The 16,199-nt window shown below is 67.9% G+C and overlaps 6 protein-coding genes across 6 annotated transcripts; 3 read left to right on the top strand and 3 right to left on the bottom strand.

Annotated features, from left to right (window-relative positions):
* Nucleotides 1–189: 189 nt before the first annotated feature.
* On the bottom strand, nucleotides 190–1,361 carry RHOBADRAFT_47000 (uncharacterized protein; the record flags this gene model as incomplete). The annotated part of the gene is made up of 3 exons (XM_018414905.1): nucleotides 190–559; nucleotides 610–856; nucleotides 923–1,361. 3 exons carry the CDS (start codon nucleotides 1,359–1,361, stop codon nucleotides 190–192), a joined length of 1,056 nt encoding a protein of 351 aa, XP_018268207.1.
* Nucleotides 1,362–1,760: 399 nt separating this feature from the next.
* RHOBADRAFT_55991 (uncharacterized protein) lies at nucleotides 1,761–3,686 on the top strand (the record flags this gene model as incomplete). Its single annotated transcript, XM_018418119.1, has 6 exons — nucleotides 1,761–1,808; nucleotides 1,870–1,950; nucleotides 2,011–2,099; nucleotides 2,165–2,237; nucleotides 2,300–3,138; nucleotides 3,219–3,686. The coding sequence occupies 6 exons, from the start codon at nucleotides 1,761–1,763 to the stop codon at nucleotides 3,643–3,645; spliced, it is 1,557 nt and encodes a 518-aa protein (XP_018268206.1). The 3' UTR covers nucleotides 3,646–3,686.
* A 55-nt stretch (nucleotides 3,687–3,741) lies between these two features.
* RHOBADRAFT_39615 (uncharacterized protein) lies at nucleotides 3,742–10,204 on the bottom strand (the record flags this gene model as incomplete). Its single annotated transcript, XM_018413637.1, has 16 exons — nucleotides 3,742–4,086; nucleotides 4,188–4,550; nucleotides 4,627–4,684; nucleotides 4,765–5,248; nucleotides 5,323–5,748; nucleotides 5,854–6,207; nucleotides 6,284–6,375; nucleotides 6,449–6,707; nucleotides 6,819–7,487; nucleotides 7,677–8,121; nucleotides 8,242–8,342; nucleotides 8,410–8,571; nucleotides 8,886–9,257; nucleotides 9,317–9,354; nucleotides 9,418–9,479; nucleotides 9,693–10,204. The coding sequence occupies 16 exons, from the start codon at nucleotides 10,202–10,204 to the stop codon at nucleotides 3,834–3,836; spliced, it is 4,650 nt and encodes a 1,549-aa protein (XP_018268205.1). The 3' UTR covers nucleotides 3,742–3,833.
* Nucleotides 10,205–10,732: 528 nt separating this feature from the next.
* Nucleotides 10,733–11,909, top strand: RHOBADRAFT_55989 (uncharacterized protein; the record flags this gene model as incomplete). Its single annotated transcript, XM_018418118.1, has 2 exons — nucleotides 10,733–11,165; nucleotides 11,224–11,909. The coding sequence occupies 2 exons, from the start codon at nucleotides 10,733–10,735 to the stop codon at nucleotides 11,907–11,909; spliced, it is 1,119 nt and encodes a 372-aa protein (XP_018268204.1).
* Nucleotides 11,910–12,233: 324 nt separating this feature from the next.
* On the top strand, nucleotides 12,234–14,281 carry RHOBADRAFT_55988 (uncharacterized protein; the record flags this gene model as incomplete). The annotated part of the gene is made up of 7 exons (XM_018418117.1): nucleotides 12,234–12,480; nucleotides 12,584–12,745; nucleotides 12,821–13,140; nucleotides 13,226–13,320; nucleotides 13,431–13,756; nucleotides 13,869–13,999; nucleotides 14,090–14,281. 7 exons carry the CDS (start codon nucleotides 12,234–12,236, stop codon nucleotides 14,231–14,233), a joined length of 1,425 nt encoding a protein of 474 aa, XP_018268203.1. The 3' UTR covers nucleotides 14,234–14,281.
* Nucleotides 14,282–14,560: 279 nt separating this feature from the next.
* Nucleotides 14,561–15,980, bottom strand: RHOBADRAFT_55987 (uncharacterized protein; the record flags this gene model as incomplete). Its single annotated transcript, XM_018418116.1, has 7 exons — nucleotides 14,561–14,705; nucleotides 14,795–14,963; nucleotides 15,060–15,250; nucleotides 15,322–15,455; nucleotides 15,531–15,694; nucleotides 15,764–15,882; nucleotides 15,949–15,980. The coding sequence occupies 7 exons, from the start codon at nucleotides 15,978–15,980 to the stop codon at nucleotides 14,561–14,563; spliced, it is 954 nt and encodes a 317-aa protein (XP_018268202.1).
* Between the last annotated feature and the right edge of the window lie 219 nt (nucleotides 15,981–16,199).

Genomic DNA, 16,199 nt, shown 5'->3' with positions numbered 1-16,199 from the left:
CCAATTGAGAGGAGAGCAGACGCCGAGCGGCGACTCGCCGAAGCTACGGAAGGCCCGGGCTTCGCAACTTGAGAAGGTCAAAGCGGGCGTCGAGCTTCCTCTCTCTTCTCGTCGCAGAGATGGGTCACGAGGCTAGACAAAGTCGCATTGCAAGAGGAACGACGAGAAAGAAAAGGGCAAGAGAAGGAGCTAGACCTCGCCCGCCGCCCTGAGCCGCTTGGCGTAATCCCAGAATCCAAAGTCAAGCTGGCCGCCCACCATCGTCCTCGGGTCCTCGGCGTCGCCGACGAACCGCCCGGGAATGCCCGCCGCCCTCGCAGCGTCGCACAGGTTGGCCCAGGCGGCGCACAGGCCGACGTCGTCCGAGGGCGAGCCGATGGACGTCGGGTCGCGCGGGAGCCAGACGGACTTGACGTTGCCCGCCTTGATGCCGCGCGCAAGGTTGTCGAGGGACGTCGAGATGTTGGCGGAAGAGCGGTCGAGGAAGACGCGACAGATCGACACGTGGCGAGCGAGGGCCTCGAGAGCGAGAGGACGGGCGCCGGCGTTGAGGATGACGCTGGCGAGGAAGGGGACCTTGTCGCGCGGGGCGAGCCTGACCAAAGGGACCCGACGCTGGCCTGGAACATGTCGAGCTGGGCGAACAGGTGGTCGGGCATGCCGATCGCCGGCATCCACCACAAGTCGGCGGCGAGCGCGCGCAGGCTCGGCATGAGCCCGGGCACGTGGTACAGGCACTCGAGGAACGCAGAGAAGCCCGAACCGACGAGGTCGAGAGACGCGGTCGTGCGGAGGCAGCTGGCGCGAGGCATGCTCGAGTCGCGAGGGAGGTGCAGGACGCCGAGGTGCTCGAGGTCTGCGAGCGCGACGACGTGAGCCATTGGTCGTCGGGGTGTAGAGAGGCTGCAGGAGGGGGACGCACTGGTCGACTCGATGTTGTCGAAGAGCGCGACAGGCTGGAACCGCCGGCCCTCGCTGTCGGTGTCGTGCACGACCTGGACGCGGCGCGCGGCGGCCATGTGCTTGAGGACGGGCGTGTAGGCCAAGTAGGCCTCCTCGCGTGCGACCTTGGTGAAGGCGAGCGAGACGACACGGGTATAGTGGCCGAGCTGCCTTGCCGCCTCGACGAACGCCTGGCCGTCGCCGGTGCCGTCGACCTCGAACGCGACCGTGTGCCACAGGAGCGGCTGGGCGACCTGGTGGAACCGGCGCGAGGCGAGGCAGACGCTGTAGAGCGGGTGCTGCTTGGTGTCGGTGCCGACGAGGTTCGAGAAGATCTTGTCGAGGAGCTCGTCGGGGAGCGAGTTGGCCGCGGACGTCGAGGCGGCGGGCGCGGCGCTGGTGGTGCTCGGCGTCGACATGGTGCGCGAGATCGGCAGTCGCTGTGCTCAAGAGCTGGTGGAGCGAGAGGCGAGGAGGAGGCGAGCGAGCTCGGCGTCCCTTGAGGAGACGCACGCGCCGCGGAGACGAGGCCCGGGCTCCGGTCCGGCCACGAGTCGCTTGCGAGAGCAGAGCTCTGTCTCGGCGGTAAAGCAAGCCGCACGTCGATGCAAGCTTGCTCCCACGAGCGGGAAGCGAGGAGGAGGAGCAGGAGCAAGGGAAGAGGAGGGGAGCGGTTCGCCGCTGCGCGTACAGCTGGCGTCCTTGGTCCTGCACTGCACGCTGACAAGCCCATACCGGCGACAAGGGCGCTGCGAGGTTGACAGAGGCGAGCGAGTCTCGGCCGCTTCCGAGCTTGTTCGACCTCTCCACACACCGCCATGGCTCCCAACGCCCGCAAGCGCCACGCCGACTCGCAGAACAACAAGGTGCGCCTCTCACTGCCCTCTGTGCGAGATCCCAGCTCACCCTGTCCCGTTGCCGCCGCAGGGGAGCAAGCGCCGCCGACCTCACGCTGATGGCGACGAACAAGACCCGGCCGCAACAGAGGCCGCACTAAAGGCCTACATGGTGCGCCCACTCTCTCCCAATCGGCTCTCGCAGCGCTGACAGGCCCTCGAACGCGCGCAGCACCACGCCGTGCGCCTCGTCCACAAGGCCGTCAAGAAGGCCAAGACGTTCGAGCTCCAGAAACTCACCCGCAAGCTCAAGCAGACCCGGTCCGTCCATCTCACTGCCACCTCCTGTACCGCAGAAACTGACCACAAGCGAGCGGTCCCCGCAGGGAGCCCAAGGAGGGAGCTCAAGTCGACGCCGCCCTCCTCGCCGACCTCGAGGCGCAACTCGCTGCTCTCAAGGTGCGCCCAAGCTCTCTTTCCTGCCCTCAGGACCTAAACCGACCCTTCTGAGCGGCCCCCAGACCCTCGACCTCGACCCCATCCCCACGCACCTCCTCACCACCCGCCTCTCCAAGCTCCACTCGCTGCGCGCCTCGCCCCTCCTCCCCGTCCTCCTCGCCACCCTGCCCGCCCCGAAATTCCCCTGGGCCGAGCTCGACCCGCACAGCGCACCGTCCAAGGCGCGCAACCGCGTCCTCGCGCACAAGGCGATCGGCGACAGCTGGGACGAGGTGAGCCGCGCCGTGCGCAAGCGGCTCGGCGAGGACGTCGACGCCAAGGGCGCCGGGAACAAGGTCGAGATGAAGAAGGGCATCACGATGGACCCGGGGCGGCAGGCGGCGATCGAGGCGGCGTTCCTTGGCGGCGAGACCGGCGGAGCGGGCGAGGGAGACGCGGAGGGGGCGGCGAGCAGCGAGGACGAGGGGCCTGCGGCGGGCCTGTCGGACGACGAGGGCCCCGTCGCGGGCAGCGAGGACGAGGACGACGAGGACGAGATCCGGCGCGAGCTCGCTGCGCTCGAGGAGGGCGTCGGGAGCGAGGGCGAGTGGTCCGGCTCCGACTCGGACGACGACGACGGCTTCGCCGCCGCCCCTTCCACCTCCACCTCCACCAAGCCCCTCAAGCGCCGCCAGCTCTCCCTCTCTCCCTCCCCTCCACCCGCCGCCAAGAAGGCGCGCGCGCTCGCGCCGCCCTCCAAGCCCATCACGTCGTCGTCGTTCCTGCCCTCGCTCAACGCGGGCTACGTCTCGTACTCGGACTCGGACGGCGAGGACGCCAAGTGGGTCAAGGACGCCGAGCGCGAGGACCGCAAGGAGGCTGGCGGGCGCAAGAACCGCCGAGGACAGCGCGCGAGGCAGGCGTGCGTCCACCTTTTCTCTCTCCCTCTCTCTCTCTTGCCTCAAAGCGCACGCGACTGACGCAGAATCACGTGCGGCGCAGCATCTGGGAGAAGAAGTACGGCACGGCGGCCAACCACGTCGTCAAGCAGACGGGCGGCACGCTCGTCCCGCTCGCAAAGATCAAGGACGACAAGGCGGCCCGCGCGGCACGTCGCGCCGCCGCGGCCGCACGAGGCGACGCGCCCCCTGCTGCTGCTGCTGGAGGTGGCGGCGAGGCGGCGCCCGAGCGCAGGAGGCGCGAGTTTGAGCCGCCCAAGGCCGACCTCGGGTGGAAGGCGCGCTCGGGCCCGTCGTCCTCCTCGGCGGCGGCGACGAACAACGCCGCCGCTCCGAGGCCCGCAGCAGGAGCCGGCGGCAAGCCCGCCGAGAAGATGCACCCGTCGTGGGAGGCCAAGCGCAAGCAGGCCGAGGCGCTCAAGCAGGTGTCGGCGCTCAAGCCTCAGGGCAAGAAGATCACGTTCGACTGAGCGCGCGCTCTGCAACGACGATGGCCTTTCTTCCACTCCTCTCTCGAGCATCGAGTTGAGCCGAGAGAGCGCGAGAGAGAGAGAGAGACCAAGAGAAAGTGTGCCTTGCGAGGGTGCGAGTGAGGGTGACCAGAAACTGAAAGTGACAAGGAGATCTATCGACGAGAAAACGCTGCGCTCGACCTCGCTCAGATCGAGTTCCTCCGGATGCTCTGTCCGCGCTTCTGCTTCTTGACAGGCTCGCCGTCGCCCTCCATGCCGGTCGGGAGCTCGCCCTTGTCGCGCCACTCGTCGAGGAGCTCGTTGGCAAACTCGAGGCCGGCGCCGAGGATCTCGGGGAACCGCTTGAACTCCATCGTGCCAAACTGGGTGACGGGCATGCGCATGTAGAGGACGCCCGGGGTCGCCTTGGCCTCCTCGAGCGTCTTGACCGACGAGACGCTGCGCGAGGGCGGGACGATGACGCGGGTCAGTCAGGGCGTGCTCGGGCTCGCTCGTCGTCGGCCGCCGAGAGAAAGAGAGAGTGAAGGAGGAGGACGCACTAGGTGAGGCGAGCCTGGATCTCGGTGATGCTCGGCACGTTGGGCGCCTTGCCGAACGGGTTCCACCGCTGGATGAGCAGCCACCATCCGCTGACGCTCTCGCCATAGTTGCGCGGGCTCGTGTCGTCGACGCTCCCGACGTCGACCGCGAACACGCTCGCGGCGCCCTGGGCGAGCATGACCGAGACGGGCAGGTTGTCGACGTAGCCGCCGTCGACGAGCATGTCGCCCTCGTCGCACAGCGGCGGGAGCAGGCCTGCGAGCGACATGGACGCCCGGACGTAGCGCCAGGCGTAGCCCGACGTGTGGACGTCCATGCGCGAGTGCGTGATGTTGGTCGTGTTGCAGAAGAAGGGGATCCACCTGCGTTCGGCGTCTACAGGGTCAGTACGGCGACGACGAGCTCAAGGTGGAGCGAGAGAGGGGACTGTCGACGCACATGTCCTCGATGTGGGTGCCGTAGAACGACTTGTAGATGCCGCGGTTGAACTCGTGACCTGCAGCGACGCGAGAGAGCGAAGTCAGGGTCGGCGGCGAGAGCGACAACGACGACGCGAGAGGAGAGAGGGGGGCGCACCGGTCGTGTAGGCGACGACAGGGTACGTCAGGTCGGTGAGGATGCGCCACAGGGTCGACATGCGCCCGCTGAACCGCTTGGCGCGCCCGTACGCCGAGACGAGGTCGCCCTCGCGCGCGTACAGCCCGCCGACGAACGCGCCGATCGACGTCCCGCCGACCATGTCGATCGGGATGCTGCGCTCCTGCAGCGCCTGGAGCGCGCCGAGGTGCGAGATGCCGCGAGCGCCGCCGCCGCCGAGGACGAGTCCGATCGACTTGCCGCACAGGCGGCGCGCGAGGCGCGCAAAGTCGCTCTGCGCCGGCGCACGGGACGGCGCAGGACGTGGGCCGACCTTCTTGTACTTGTTGATCTGGAGCTCGACGCGGGCGGCGATCTTGCGCAGGGCGACGACGGCGGCCGGGTCGTCGACGGACGAGCGGTCGACCTCGGGCGTCGCGCCGAGCATCTCGACGTGGTGGTGCGCATGGACCCAGGACCGGTTCTGCGAGCACGGTGACGAGAGAGTGAGTCAGGCGAGGCCATAGAAGAAGGAGGTCGAGAGAGCGCGAGACGGACCTTGAGCCAGCGACGGGTCGTTCCGGGGACGACGTTGCGCTCGGCGTGGAGGAGGACGAGCTCCTTGCGCGCCGTCGTCTTCATGCCAACGAGGAGCTTCTCGTGCTCGCCGAGTTCCGGGTCGGCGCCGCCGTCGGCGACGACCATGATGCAGTCGGCCTGGCGGATGCACGTCTGGGTCCACGGCGCCGAGACGGCCGTGTCGGCGACGTACAGGATGATGCGGTACTTCTGCTCGGTCTCGGCGAGCCACCCGGCGAGCTTGAGCTGGCCCATGCGGCTGAAGGCGTGTCGGCCGAGGACCTGCATGACGGTCGCCTGGTTGAGGTACGAGGTCGGGGCGCCGATCGACTCGAGCGCCTGGTGCAGCTTGATCGCGAACTCGGAGATGGGCACGTGGCGGTTGGTCGGGATGATGGCGACGGTCTGTGAGGAGCGCGAGTGTCAGGACGGGGACTTCCAACACGAAGGGCGCTCGGTCGGGGCTCGACCGCGCCGAGCGCCCGCAGAAGGAGGACGGTCCTGACGCACCTTGAGGTTGAAGTTGTTCTTGCCCATGCTGCCGTCGCCCATGCCGGGCGCGCCGAGCTCCTTGGGCAGGCCGCCGACCATCCTCGCCTCGCGCGCGACCTGGCTCCTCAGCCTCGCGGCGATGATGCGGCTGATCTGGATCGTGACGAGCGGGTGGCGGACCGAGATTGCGTTGAAGAGCGTCATGGGCATGCGCGCAAGCTCGGTGTCGCGGATGGCGTGAAGCGTCGACGGGCGCGGCGAGGCCGTGATGCAGTCGAGCTCGCCGACCGACTCGCCTTGACCGTGCTCGGCCTGGATCGAGACGCCGCCGCCTTGACGGTCGACGATGGAGCGCAGGCGACCGTTGATGACCTGTCGCAGCGAGAAGGAGAGAGAGAGAGTCAGGATGGCGCGAAAGAGAGGCTCGTGCGCGACGAGCGGGACGCACGATGTAGAACGAGTCGGCGTCGTCGTCTTGGCGGTAGATAACCTGGCCGGCGCTCACGTGCATCCAGTCGAGCGCACTGTCGATGTGGAGGACTGTGGCGAGGAAGCGACGGAGTCAGTCTCGGTCCCGGCGAGCGAGGAGGAAGGGAGGGACTGAGGGACGCACCGAGCGGCGACAAGAGGCTGATGAGGCGCTTGGCGAGCGTGAGGAGGACGATGGGCTTGCGGTCCATGATGCGCTCGAGGGCTTTGGCGGGCAGGAAGCCGACATAGCACTCGGTCTTGGCGACGATGTCGACGTACGAAGGGAAGCCCGACAGGGACGACAGGTAGCCGGCGATGCCGCCAGGGCGGACCGTGAACAGCGGGATCGACTTGGGCTTGGGCGGTGGTGCAGGTGGGACGGTAGAGGCGGCGGGCGCAGGCTTGCGCGTCGTGGTCGGACCCGTCGCGCCGACGCCGCCGCCCGAGCGAGTCGTCGAGCTCGGCTTGGCGCCGCCCATGGGCTGGCTCGTCGTCGTCGGGCCCTTCTTGACGCCCGCGGAAGCCGCCTTGTTGGCGTCGTCGCGGCGCTGCTCGGCGGTGCGGCCCTTGGACGACAGGGTCGACTCGGCCTCGGGCATGCTGACGTCGAGGAAGCCCTCGATGACAAAGTACAGGCCGGCGTTTCGCTCGCCCTCCTTGACGAGGACGCTCCCCTTGGGAAAGTACAGGATCTCGACCTCGTTCTCGAGGTCCATGCTCGCAAAGCTCTGCGCGCCGCCGTGTCCGCCGTGCGTCCCGAGGGCCGACAGCGCCGACGCCGACGCCGACGACACGGACGACTCGTCGTCGTGGAGCCCTTGCAGGCCGAGGAACGACAGCGAGCCGAACGACGAGTTGAACGCGGCCTGGTCGCGCAGGCCGCTTGGGCGCGAGTGGTGCTCGGTCGCGCGCACGAGCGGCGACGCCTCGACCGACGACGCGGCGACGTGCGGCTGGACGAGGCCGATCGCCTTCGAGATCGACTCCATGACGGCGCCGCGCAGGTCGAACTCGGTCCCCTCGCCCGAGCTCGTCGTGCCTCCTCCTGCTCCTCCTCCCGCCCCGCCGCCGCCGCCGACCGCCGTCGACTTGAGGCGCTCGAGCCTCGGCGTCTGGACGACGGGGCTCCCGACGCCGCGCAGGCCGTCCGTGACGGCGCTCATCGTGAGCAGGTCGCCCGCCTTGCGCGTCAAGGTCGGGCCGGGCCCGGCCGCCGCTTTGGCCGAGGCGGCAGGCCCGTTCACGGCGCGCCGACTCGCCGCCGCCGCCGAGGACGAGGACGACGCGGCGACGAGGCCGGGCGTCGTCGTGCGGAAGCGCATGCGGACGCCCTCGTCGCGCTGCGACGAGTCGTCGTCGGACCAGAAGACGTCGCCCATGCGCGGACCGGCGTACGGCGTCTCGAGCGGCACGTTGGAGCGCCGTCCTGCGCCGCCTGCGACTGCTCGACGACCTTTGGCGCCTGCTGCTGCTGCTGCACCGCCACCGCCGCCGCCACCGCTGCGCGCCCCGCCGCGCTTGCCGCCCGAACCCGCGCTCGCGAGCCGGCGGCCGATCGAGAAGTAGTCGTCGTGCTCGCCCTCGTCGCCGCTGTCGCCGTCGGCGCCGGGCCCGTTGAGCTTGGTCTCGGGGACGAAGCGGGCTCGGAGGCGCTGGATGCCGCCCGACTCCCAGAAGGCCGAGGGCAGAGGGTAGCACGCGAGGTCGTTGATGGCCTGCTCGGTGCGGATGACCTCGCGCGTGAGGCCGAGGTACTTGTGCGCCGTGAGAAAGGTGACGCGTTGGAGGCGGGTGAGGATGACCTGGACGATGTGCCTGCGGGAAGGAGCTCGAGTCAATGCGCGTTCTCTGCAAACGGGACGGAGAAGCAGAGGCCGGCGCGAGCAGGGCTCGTCGTCGCCCTCAAGCGTGACGAAAACAGACAGCGGGACTCACGCTGCCGCGTTGGGGAACTTCTTGGTCAACCTCCTGAACGCCTCGGCCGGGATGACGGCGAGCGTCGTGTCGGTCGCCGCCCTCGCGATGGTCGCCTCGCCCTGCCCGACGCCCTCGCCGCCGAGCTTGCCGCCGCCGAGCCCACCACCGCCACCGAGCGTGCGCGACGACTGCTTGCGGGCGGCGTAGGGCGGATGGCGTGCGGCGAGCGAGGGCCGGTGCGGGAGCGCCGTCGGGCGCGACAGGGACGGGCGGCGCGTGCCGCCGGCGCTCGCGCTGCCGAGCGTCGACAGGGTCGGCATCGCGCGGCGCGAGGTGCGCGACAAGCGGCTCGTCGTGCTCGCCGGCGGCGACGTCGCGGCGGTCGTCGTGGCGCCCGTCGTCGCGCTCGGGAGGAAGAACGACCCTTGCTCGCTTGCGGGCGAACGGATGCCCGACGGCGTCGTCGCGTTCGAGCGCGAGTCCGAGGGCGCGATGGACGAGTCGAGCGCGTCCGAGTCGAGGCCGTGGTCGTGCTCGTGCTCGCGCTCGGTCGTGGCCGCGTCCTCGTCGTCGGCGTCCTCGGTGTCGGACTGGCGGACGGCGGGCGCGCCGGGAAAGCCCGGCCGCTTGACCTTGTCAAAGTCGAGGTCGAACGCGGCGACGTCGGCGTCGGGGCGGTGGTGCGGGCCCATGCCGTCGTCGGACGAGTCGTCGCCCGGCTGGCCGTCCTCCTCGTACCGGAGCTTGACGTCCTCGGTGAACAGGCTCAGAATCGTAAACAGGCTCGACAGGGTCCCGCCGCTCTCGACGTTGTTGAGGAGCTGCCACCCTTTGCCGCCCTCGTCATCGTCGGTCGCGTAGCCGTCGTCGGCCGGCGACGCCGACGAGCCGCCCGTCTTGTCCGACGGGTTGCGCGCGTACACCTCGACGCTGCCGTCGACGACGATGTAGAACGACTTGTCCTTGGCGAGGTCGAGCGTGTCGCCGGCGACGAGTCGGCGCGTCTGGAGGTGCCGAGCGAGCTCGTGGAAGACCTGTGGGAGCGAGAGGTCAGGTCGAGCGCGCGGGAGATGAGAGAGAGAGAGAGACGCACCGGCTTCTCGAGGTAGCCAAAGACCTTGATGGCGGACACTGCAGGGAGGCGAGAGAGGGTCAGCTCGCGAGTCGAGCGAGAGGAGGAAGAGGTCGACGCACAGAACTCGTCGAGGTAGTTGTGGAAGCCGTTCGGGGCCTGGTCGGTGGCCAGGTCGGGATGCCTGCGGGTGCGCATCGTGCTCGTCAGTTGAGTGAGATCGAGGAGGACAAGCCTCGGTGCGCTCGTCGGGTGCTCGCTCCGCCTGCCCCCACATGGAGGCGCTCGCGTCACCTCGGTGCGGGCACCTGGCCGAGCGGCGCGTCGGCGACCTCGACGACGAGGCGCAGTACATCGAGAGGAGAGAGGGGGAGGGAACGAGAGAGAGTGGACGCACAGGTCAAAGCCCTCGTCGCCCTTGATGCGGCTGCCGCCGGGCAAGTCGCGCAGCTGGGTGTAGCGGTTGAGGTACCGGACCTTGTAGATCCAGCTGACGATCGTGGTAAGGATGAGGAGGAAGGCGAGGATCTTGACGAACGTGAGGTGGAAGGTGAGGGACGCCGAGTAGTGGAGGAGAGAGAAGAGGGCGGTCGGGACGGTGAGGGTCGCGAACGCGAGAACGCGGGTCGACTGTCGCGCGAGGGGCAGGGTCAGGTGTGCTCGATGTGTGAGAGCTCTAGGGAGAGTGTGCGCACCCAGGCGATGCCCGTGTGGAGAGCCCAGACGACGAAGCGCGACACGAGGTTGAACAGGACCTCGAGGTCGTGCGCGAGAGACGCGGGCGCCGCAGAGTCCATGGCGGGCTCGCGTGGGCTTGTAAGAGCGCCTCTGAGCTGCAGCTGGGGCAGTCTGAGCTGAAGCGAGTGAGGAGGAGGCGAGAGAGCGAGAGCCATCTCCCCTCGGCGTCATTCGACACGCGCCCACCACGACCACTCGCTCGGCTGAGTCTGTCAAGTGTGCTCAGCTGCAAAGCCTTCTCTGGGACCACGCCTGTCTCGTCTGCCAGCCGCCCCGAGTCGCCGTCGTTCAGCGTCATCTTCATCGCTCGCCGTCAACGCGACCCGGAACTACGAGCTTCATCCTCGCTCGGCAGGTCCAGATACATCTTCTGTGCGTCCCATGCCCTTGTCTCTCTCCTGTGCACCCCCGTGCGTGCCCCCTTGCGGTGGGAGCGGCGGCTGGCGACGAGGTGCCGGCTCACTCGTGGGGAAGGGTCGCAGCAGGTCGCGCAGCAGCGCAGGACCGATACTGACTAGCCCTTGCTCCTTCACAGTCATCTAGCTTGCGTCCTGCTAGGCAGCAAGTCGGCCCCGTCCTTCATCGAGGTGCGTCCTCCCTCTCGTCTCTCCCTCTCCTCGCCCTCGAGTTCTCGTGCTGACGACCCCTCTCGCGCCGTCTCCCTTGCAGCTCTGCATCTTCTACTATCTGTCGCACATCATGGCCGATCGGCTTCCGGACGAGCTCATCGTCGCCATCCTTGAGGAGCTTGCCGCGTCCCGCGTCGGCGGCAACAGCGAGGAGCAGGTCGAGGACAAGGACGTGCAGCGCGCGCTCGCATACCTATGTCGAACGTCGCACCGGTTCCGTCGACTCGCGCAACCCGTCTTATGGCAGCGTGTCGTCCTCGGCGACGGCGCGCGGCTGGACAAGCTGCTTCGCCACGGTGCGCCTGCGTCGCTCGGCCACTTCACCGAGCAGTTCGTCATCAAGCCAGATGTCAGCATCAGCAGTGGCAGGACGGTGTTCGAGTGCCGCAAGGGCGTGTCCATCGCCACTGTTTGTCCAAAGGTCGTCGAGCTCGTCGTCAACCTCTTCAACCCGCGGTTCTTCTTGGCCTCGCTCGACCACCGACTCGTTGCGTCCCACAAGTGTGCGCTCACCTTTCCCTCGCTCCTTCGCGACCCCCACTGACGCATTCCGTCTCTCAGACCTACGCCGGCTGTCCCTCGTCCACCTCGAGATCACCGACCACCCCTTGCCGAGCCTCGCCCACCTCGAGGAGCTCAGCGTCACGCACTGCAAAGCCAAGCCCGACATCATCCGCAACTGGATTGCGCCCCTGCACATGCCTTCGCTGCGCGTCATGCACATCGCCAGCATATTGTCGGACGTGGAGTATGCCCCGCTCGACATCCTCCTCGACAACTCGATCATCGCTCAAGTCGATGTCATGCGCATCCACTGCAGAGTGCTCAGCCTCAGTCACGAGACTCCCGAGCTGGCGAGGTCCACGTCGCCGCCTGTACTGGTGGATCACGCCGTCGGCCGCAGCGCCCTGAACCGCCATGAGCTCTGTTTCAAGCCAAGCGCCGAGCAGATCGAGTACCACCGCTACTATAGCCTCGACGACACCCTCCAGTTCCTGAGAAATGACCCGACTGCCGGGTCCGTCGTCCTCGTCTTTCCTCGGTCCTTCCTCGCCCTCGCGCGTACCTCGGTCGACTTTGCCGCCGCCCTTGTCGACGTCGAGGCGCAGTGCGCGATCAAGGGCGCGCGCATCAGCTGGTATAACGACGACGACCCGTTCTCGATCGTTCCTCGCGAGTTCGTACAGTACGCGCGCGAGCTCAAGGCGGCGAGACGGGCGCGCGAGGAGAAGGGCGGCCGGGCCTGAGCGGACCGAGGAGGGGAGCTTCAGCTTGAATTGCGCATTCCAGTCGTCGACGTCGAGCGGTTCTCGCAGTCGAGAGAGGCTTTGCGTGCGTGCGTCGAGCCTTGCGTCGCGCAGGAAGCGAGGAGGGAGCTGAGAGGACAAAGCCTTTGCGCCGGGCGACGTCGGCATCGGGCGAGCTTCCGGACTCTCTGTGATAGCTTCATACGCCCTGCTGGCAAGTCTGCAGCCTGCTCGAGAGGGTTTGAGCACGACGCGAGCCTCGTCGGCCGGGAGGAGGCGGTTCGGCCCTTGTCCTCTCCCTCTCTCGACCCACCCGCTCAGGCGATGGCCAGCGCACCGCCACAGCTCACAAGAACCTCGAGCGAGCCACCCACTCTACCGCCGCTCGCCCTGAGCCCGCCCTCGTCCCCTGTCCTCACCTCGTCCCCCCACACCTTTCCGCCCCGGCAAGACGACGTCGACTACGACGGCAACGAGATCGGCGTGGCGATGGGAGGCGACACGGTGCCACCTGCTGCTACCGTGCGGCTGAGTGTCCTGCGCCGCATGTGGGCTGCGACCGGCGAGCTCCGTGCGTCCCTCTCGTCCCCCCTCCCCCCTCCGACCACCGAGGACGAGGCGGTGCAGTCCTCCGTACCTTGGACGGACCTCACTGACAGCCTACTCGCCTGCAGAGGGTCTTCGTCGTGCTCGACTCGCCTTCTTTGGCATCGTCGGGCTCGCCCAGGTCGTCGCCTTCACCGTCATCTGCGCAACCTCGTACCACGACCAGTGCGACGTCCCGCTCGGCCCGTACTTGGTCATGGTCATCGTCCGCATCGTCTGCGCCTTCCCTCGTGCGTCCACGCTCTCTCGACCTACACCCCCGAGCGAGCGAGCGAGCTGACCTTCTCTCGAACGTGCGTCCGCAGCCTACTTCTGGCTCACCATCTCGCCGCCTCGACCCGACCGCCGCAACCCGGACGCCGTGCGCGCCGCGCTCGCCCAGTCACGCCACGTCGGTTCGCTCGCCGTCGACTATCGCGTGCGGCGCCTCGCCGACCTCATCTCGATCTACTCGGTCGTCGTCTTTGTCGCCGGCAACTGGTGGGTCATCTCGAGCACGTCGTGCCCGGCCGACTCGCCAACCCTGTACCGCGGCGCCGTCGCCGCACTCGTCTTCAGCTGGCTGTACGTCGCCGAGATCCTCGTGTGGGCGACCCTCGTCATCTTCTTCCTCCCCTTCCTCCTCGTGCGTCGAGCCTTTCTCTCTCTCTCGCCTCGCAGGCATCCTCGTGACGCTCCCGTGGCTGAGCTGTTTGACCTGAATCGTACAGATCGGCGTGCGCTGGTTCGGCATGGGCCAGAAGAAGAACGAGGTCGGCCCGCTCAAGAAGGAGGACGTCGCGAGCCTGCCCCAGCGCGTCTTCCTGTGCGTCACACCGCCTCTCTTCCTCCTTTCGAGCCCTCCGTCGAGGGCTTCGGCTGTGAGGTGCACGGCCGGTGCGTGCTGGCGTCCCTGACAGTCCCACTCGTCCGCAGCGGCATCATCCCCGACGAGGGTCCTCCGCCGAGCGCCGCATCCGCGTCGCCTGCCCTTGCCGATCCCGCCTCTCCCACTCCTTCTCCCGCCACACCAAACCCCCCTCCTTCACCCTCACCGGCCCCACCCGCCGCTCCTCGCCGCCAGTTCTGGCGCCTCTGGCGTCGTCGCGCCAAGAGTCGTCCGTCGGACAGGGCAGCGGGCAGCGGCGCACAGTCGAGCGGGAGCGCAGGCGTGGCGGACGGCGAGCGGGCGCCGCTGCCCGAGGGGGTTGAGGGGCTGAGGCTGCCCGAGTCGCAGGCGGCGTGCGCGATTTGTCTGTGCGGTGCGTCCCTCTCGCCCTCTCTCTCTCTCTTTCCTCCCCTTCCCTCTCTCGATGCCTCGACACGCTCGACCCTCTCGAGCAGCACGACATTGACTCTCCCTCTTGCCCGCAGAGTACGAGCCCCCTCCCCTTCTCTCCTCGCCCGAGGCCGCCACCTGGCAGCCCGAGCGCCTCATCCTCCTCCCCTGCGCCCACACCTTCCACACCGAGTGCCTCGGCGACTGGCTCGCCGTCTCAGGACGGGTGCGTCGCGCCTCTTTCGCTCGTGCGCGTTGAGATCTCTCTTTGCGAGGGACGATCACTGACTCGCTTTTCTGGACGCCGGCCCGACAGTGCCCGCTCTGCCAACGCGACCTGCACGCGCCCAAGAAGAGGGGCCGCCAAGCGCTTCGCCGAGGAGGAGGAGGAGGGAGCGACGGCGACGTGCGCGAGGTGGCGTCCGAGATTGGCGCGCCGACGGCGGATGAGCGGGTCTGAGCACTCGAGTGCGGGCTCTTGATGGGCTTCTGTAGCTTTCCCTCTCCCCTCCTTTACTTTGCCCATAGGGTCGATGTTGTATCTGTGCTCGTTGCGCCGTCTCGTTCGCGAGCTGAGAGAGGACTCGAGGCTGCAAGATCGGAGCGAGTAAGAGAGAAGGAGTCGAGCACGGCCGGGCACTTGCGACAGACTCAGAGTCAGACGACTGATTGCAAGATCTACGGCAGCGAGAGTGAGAGAGAGGCGAGACGTGTAGTGCTGCTGCGCGACGAAGGGCAAGGGGGAGGAAGGCGCTCGAGCCGGCTCGAGCGCCGGTAAGAGGTGGCTCTACAGCCTCGCCGCTTCGGCGAGCGAGCGGTGCAAGAACTGGCTGACGATGCGCGCGACGATCCCGCCCTCGGCCATCGACAGGATGTTGTGCGCGTCGGCGACCGTGACGCACTGAGCGCCGTTGCGGGCGTTTGGGAAGGCGCTGTTTGTCGTCGGTCGAGGGGGGAGCGTCAAGGTTCTGCGCGCTCGTCGCGTCGCGAGAGAGAGGGAGAGTGAGAGCGTCCGACGCACCAGACCCATTCCTCGCACGCCGCGTCGGGGCACACGATGCTGTCGGCGCCGCCGCGCAGGCAGAGCACCGGCGCACGGACCTTCTCGAGTTGCTCGGTCGGGATGCGCTTGCGCTCGTAGATGAACGAGAACAGGAACCGGAACTCGTACGAGGGTCGACCGGTGCCGTCTGTGGTACGAGGGGAAGGAAGAGGAGCGTGAGCTTGCGGGAGAGGAAGGAGGAGGGGAGGAGGAGAGGGCTCTCGAGCGGGCGAGGGCGACGCACATCGCTGCTGAAAGTATTCGCCGAGCATCTTGCGGTCTTCTCTCAGGCGCTCCGTGTCGCCGAGGAAGTAGATCGTGATCTCCTCGAGCGCGTCGGCAGGAAAAGTGCCCGAGCGGTCGCCGCGCTCGTCGAGGCAGTTGACGCTCATGGCCTCCTTGATCTCGTGCAGCGAGGCAGCGACGTCTGCCGACCTGTAGACGTCGAGCGAGAGCGTGCTGGTCAGGTACGGCGCGAGAAAACCGAGAAAGCGAGAGGGACGCACTCGACGGGCCAGCCGGGTGAGGCGAGCACGAGCCCCTGTACCTGCTCGACGCGCTTGGCGGCGATCCAGGCCGCAATGTTGGCGCCGTGCGGACCCTCGCCGTAGATGCTGTACGTCGAGAGCTGCAGCTCGTCCTGTTTGGCCGTCGGCGAGCGACACGTCAGCAACGCTGGAGGACCGGCTCGAGCGCAGAGAGACGTGACGCATACGAGGATACGGATGACGGCCTTGGCGCTGTCCTCGAGCGTGTGCTCTGTCCTGTACGTCGAGCGCGAGAAACCATGCAGAGGGCAATCGATCGCGACGAGATTGAACCGCTCGCGCAGACGAGGGTCGGCGAGTTGTCGCGCGAAGCCGAGCGCGGTGCCGCCGGCTGCGACAGGCGTATTATCAGTGAATGATCGTGACGGTCGACCGAGAGATTCGAGGAAGCAGGACGAACAGACGTGCAGGAAGACGAGCGCAGGAAGGCCTGGCTTGAGCGGCTGAGCGGCCGGCAAGCAGTCTGGCGACGCGACCGCAAGTTCTGCTGGGTCGGGGTTGAGGTACCAGAAGATGTCGCTGTCGGACGGGTGCTCGTCAGGTCCGACGTGTAGCTCGCAAAGAGGCAGAAAGAGGCAGACGCACAGGTCGACGTCCTCGAGCCTCGAGAAAGGCATGGGCGGAGCGGCGGTCGAGACAAGACGTGAGCGCAGCAGATACGAGCAATGTCCGGCCAGGAGGCGACAAGTCGTCGAGGTGGTCGCGAGCAAACGCGAACGGGAAGGAGAGGGGCAAGAGTCGGCCGACCGGCGCAGCCAGCGCGCCGACAGCTCGACGAGGCTCTGAGCTGTATGCGCCGAGACCGTGGAGAGCAGAGAGTAGGAGAGCGGGCGAGC

This window comes from Rhodotorula graminis (assembly GCF_001329695.1).
Source record: "Rhodotorula graminis WP1 unplaced genomic scaffold RHOBAscaffold_16, whole genome shotgun sequence".
Lineage (NCBI taxonomy): Eukaryota > Fungi > Basidiomycota > Microbotryomycetes > Sporidiobolales > Sporidiobolaceae > Rhodotorula > Rhodotorula graminis.
The sequence above is the reverse complement of the archived record's forward strand: the minus strand, read 5'-3'. Positions and strand labels throughout refer to the sequence as shown.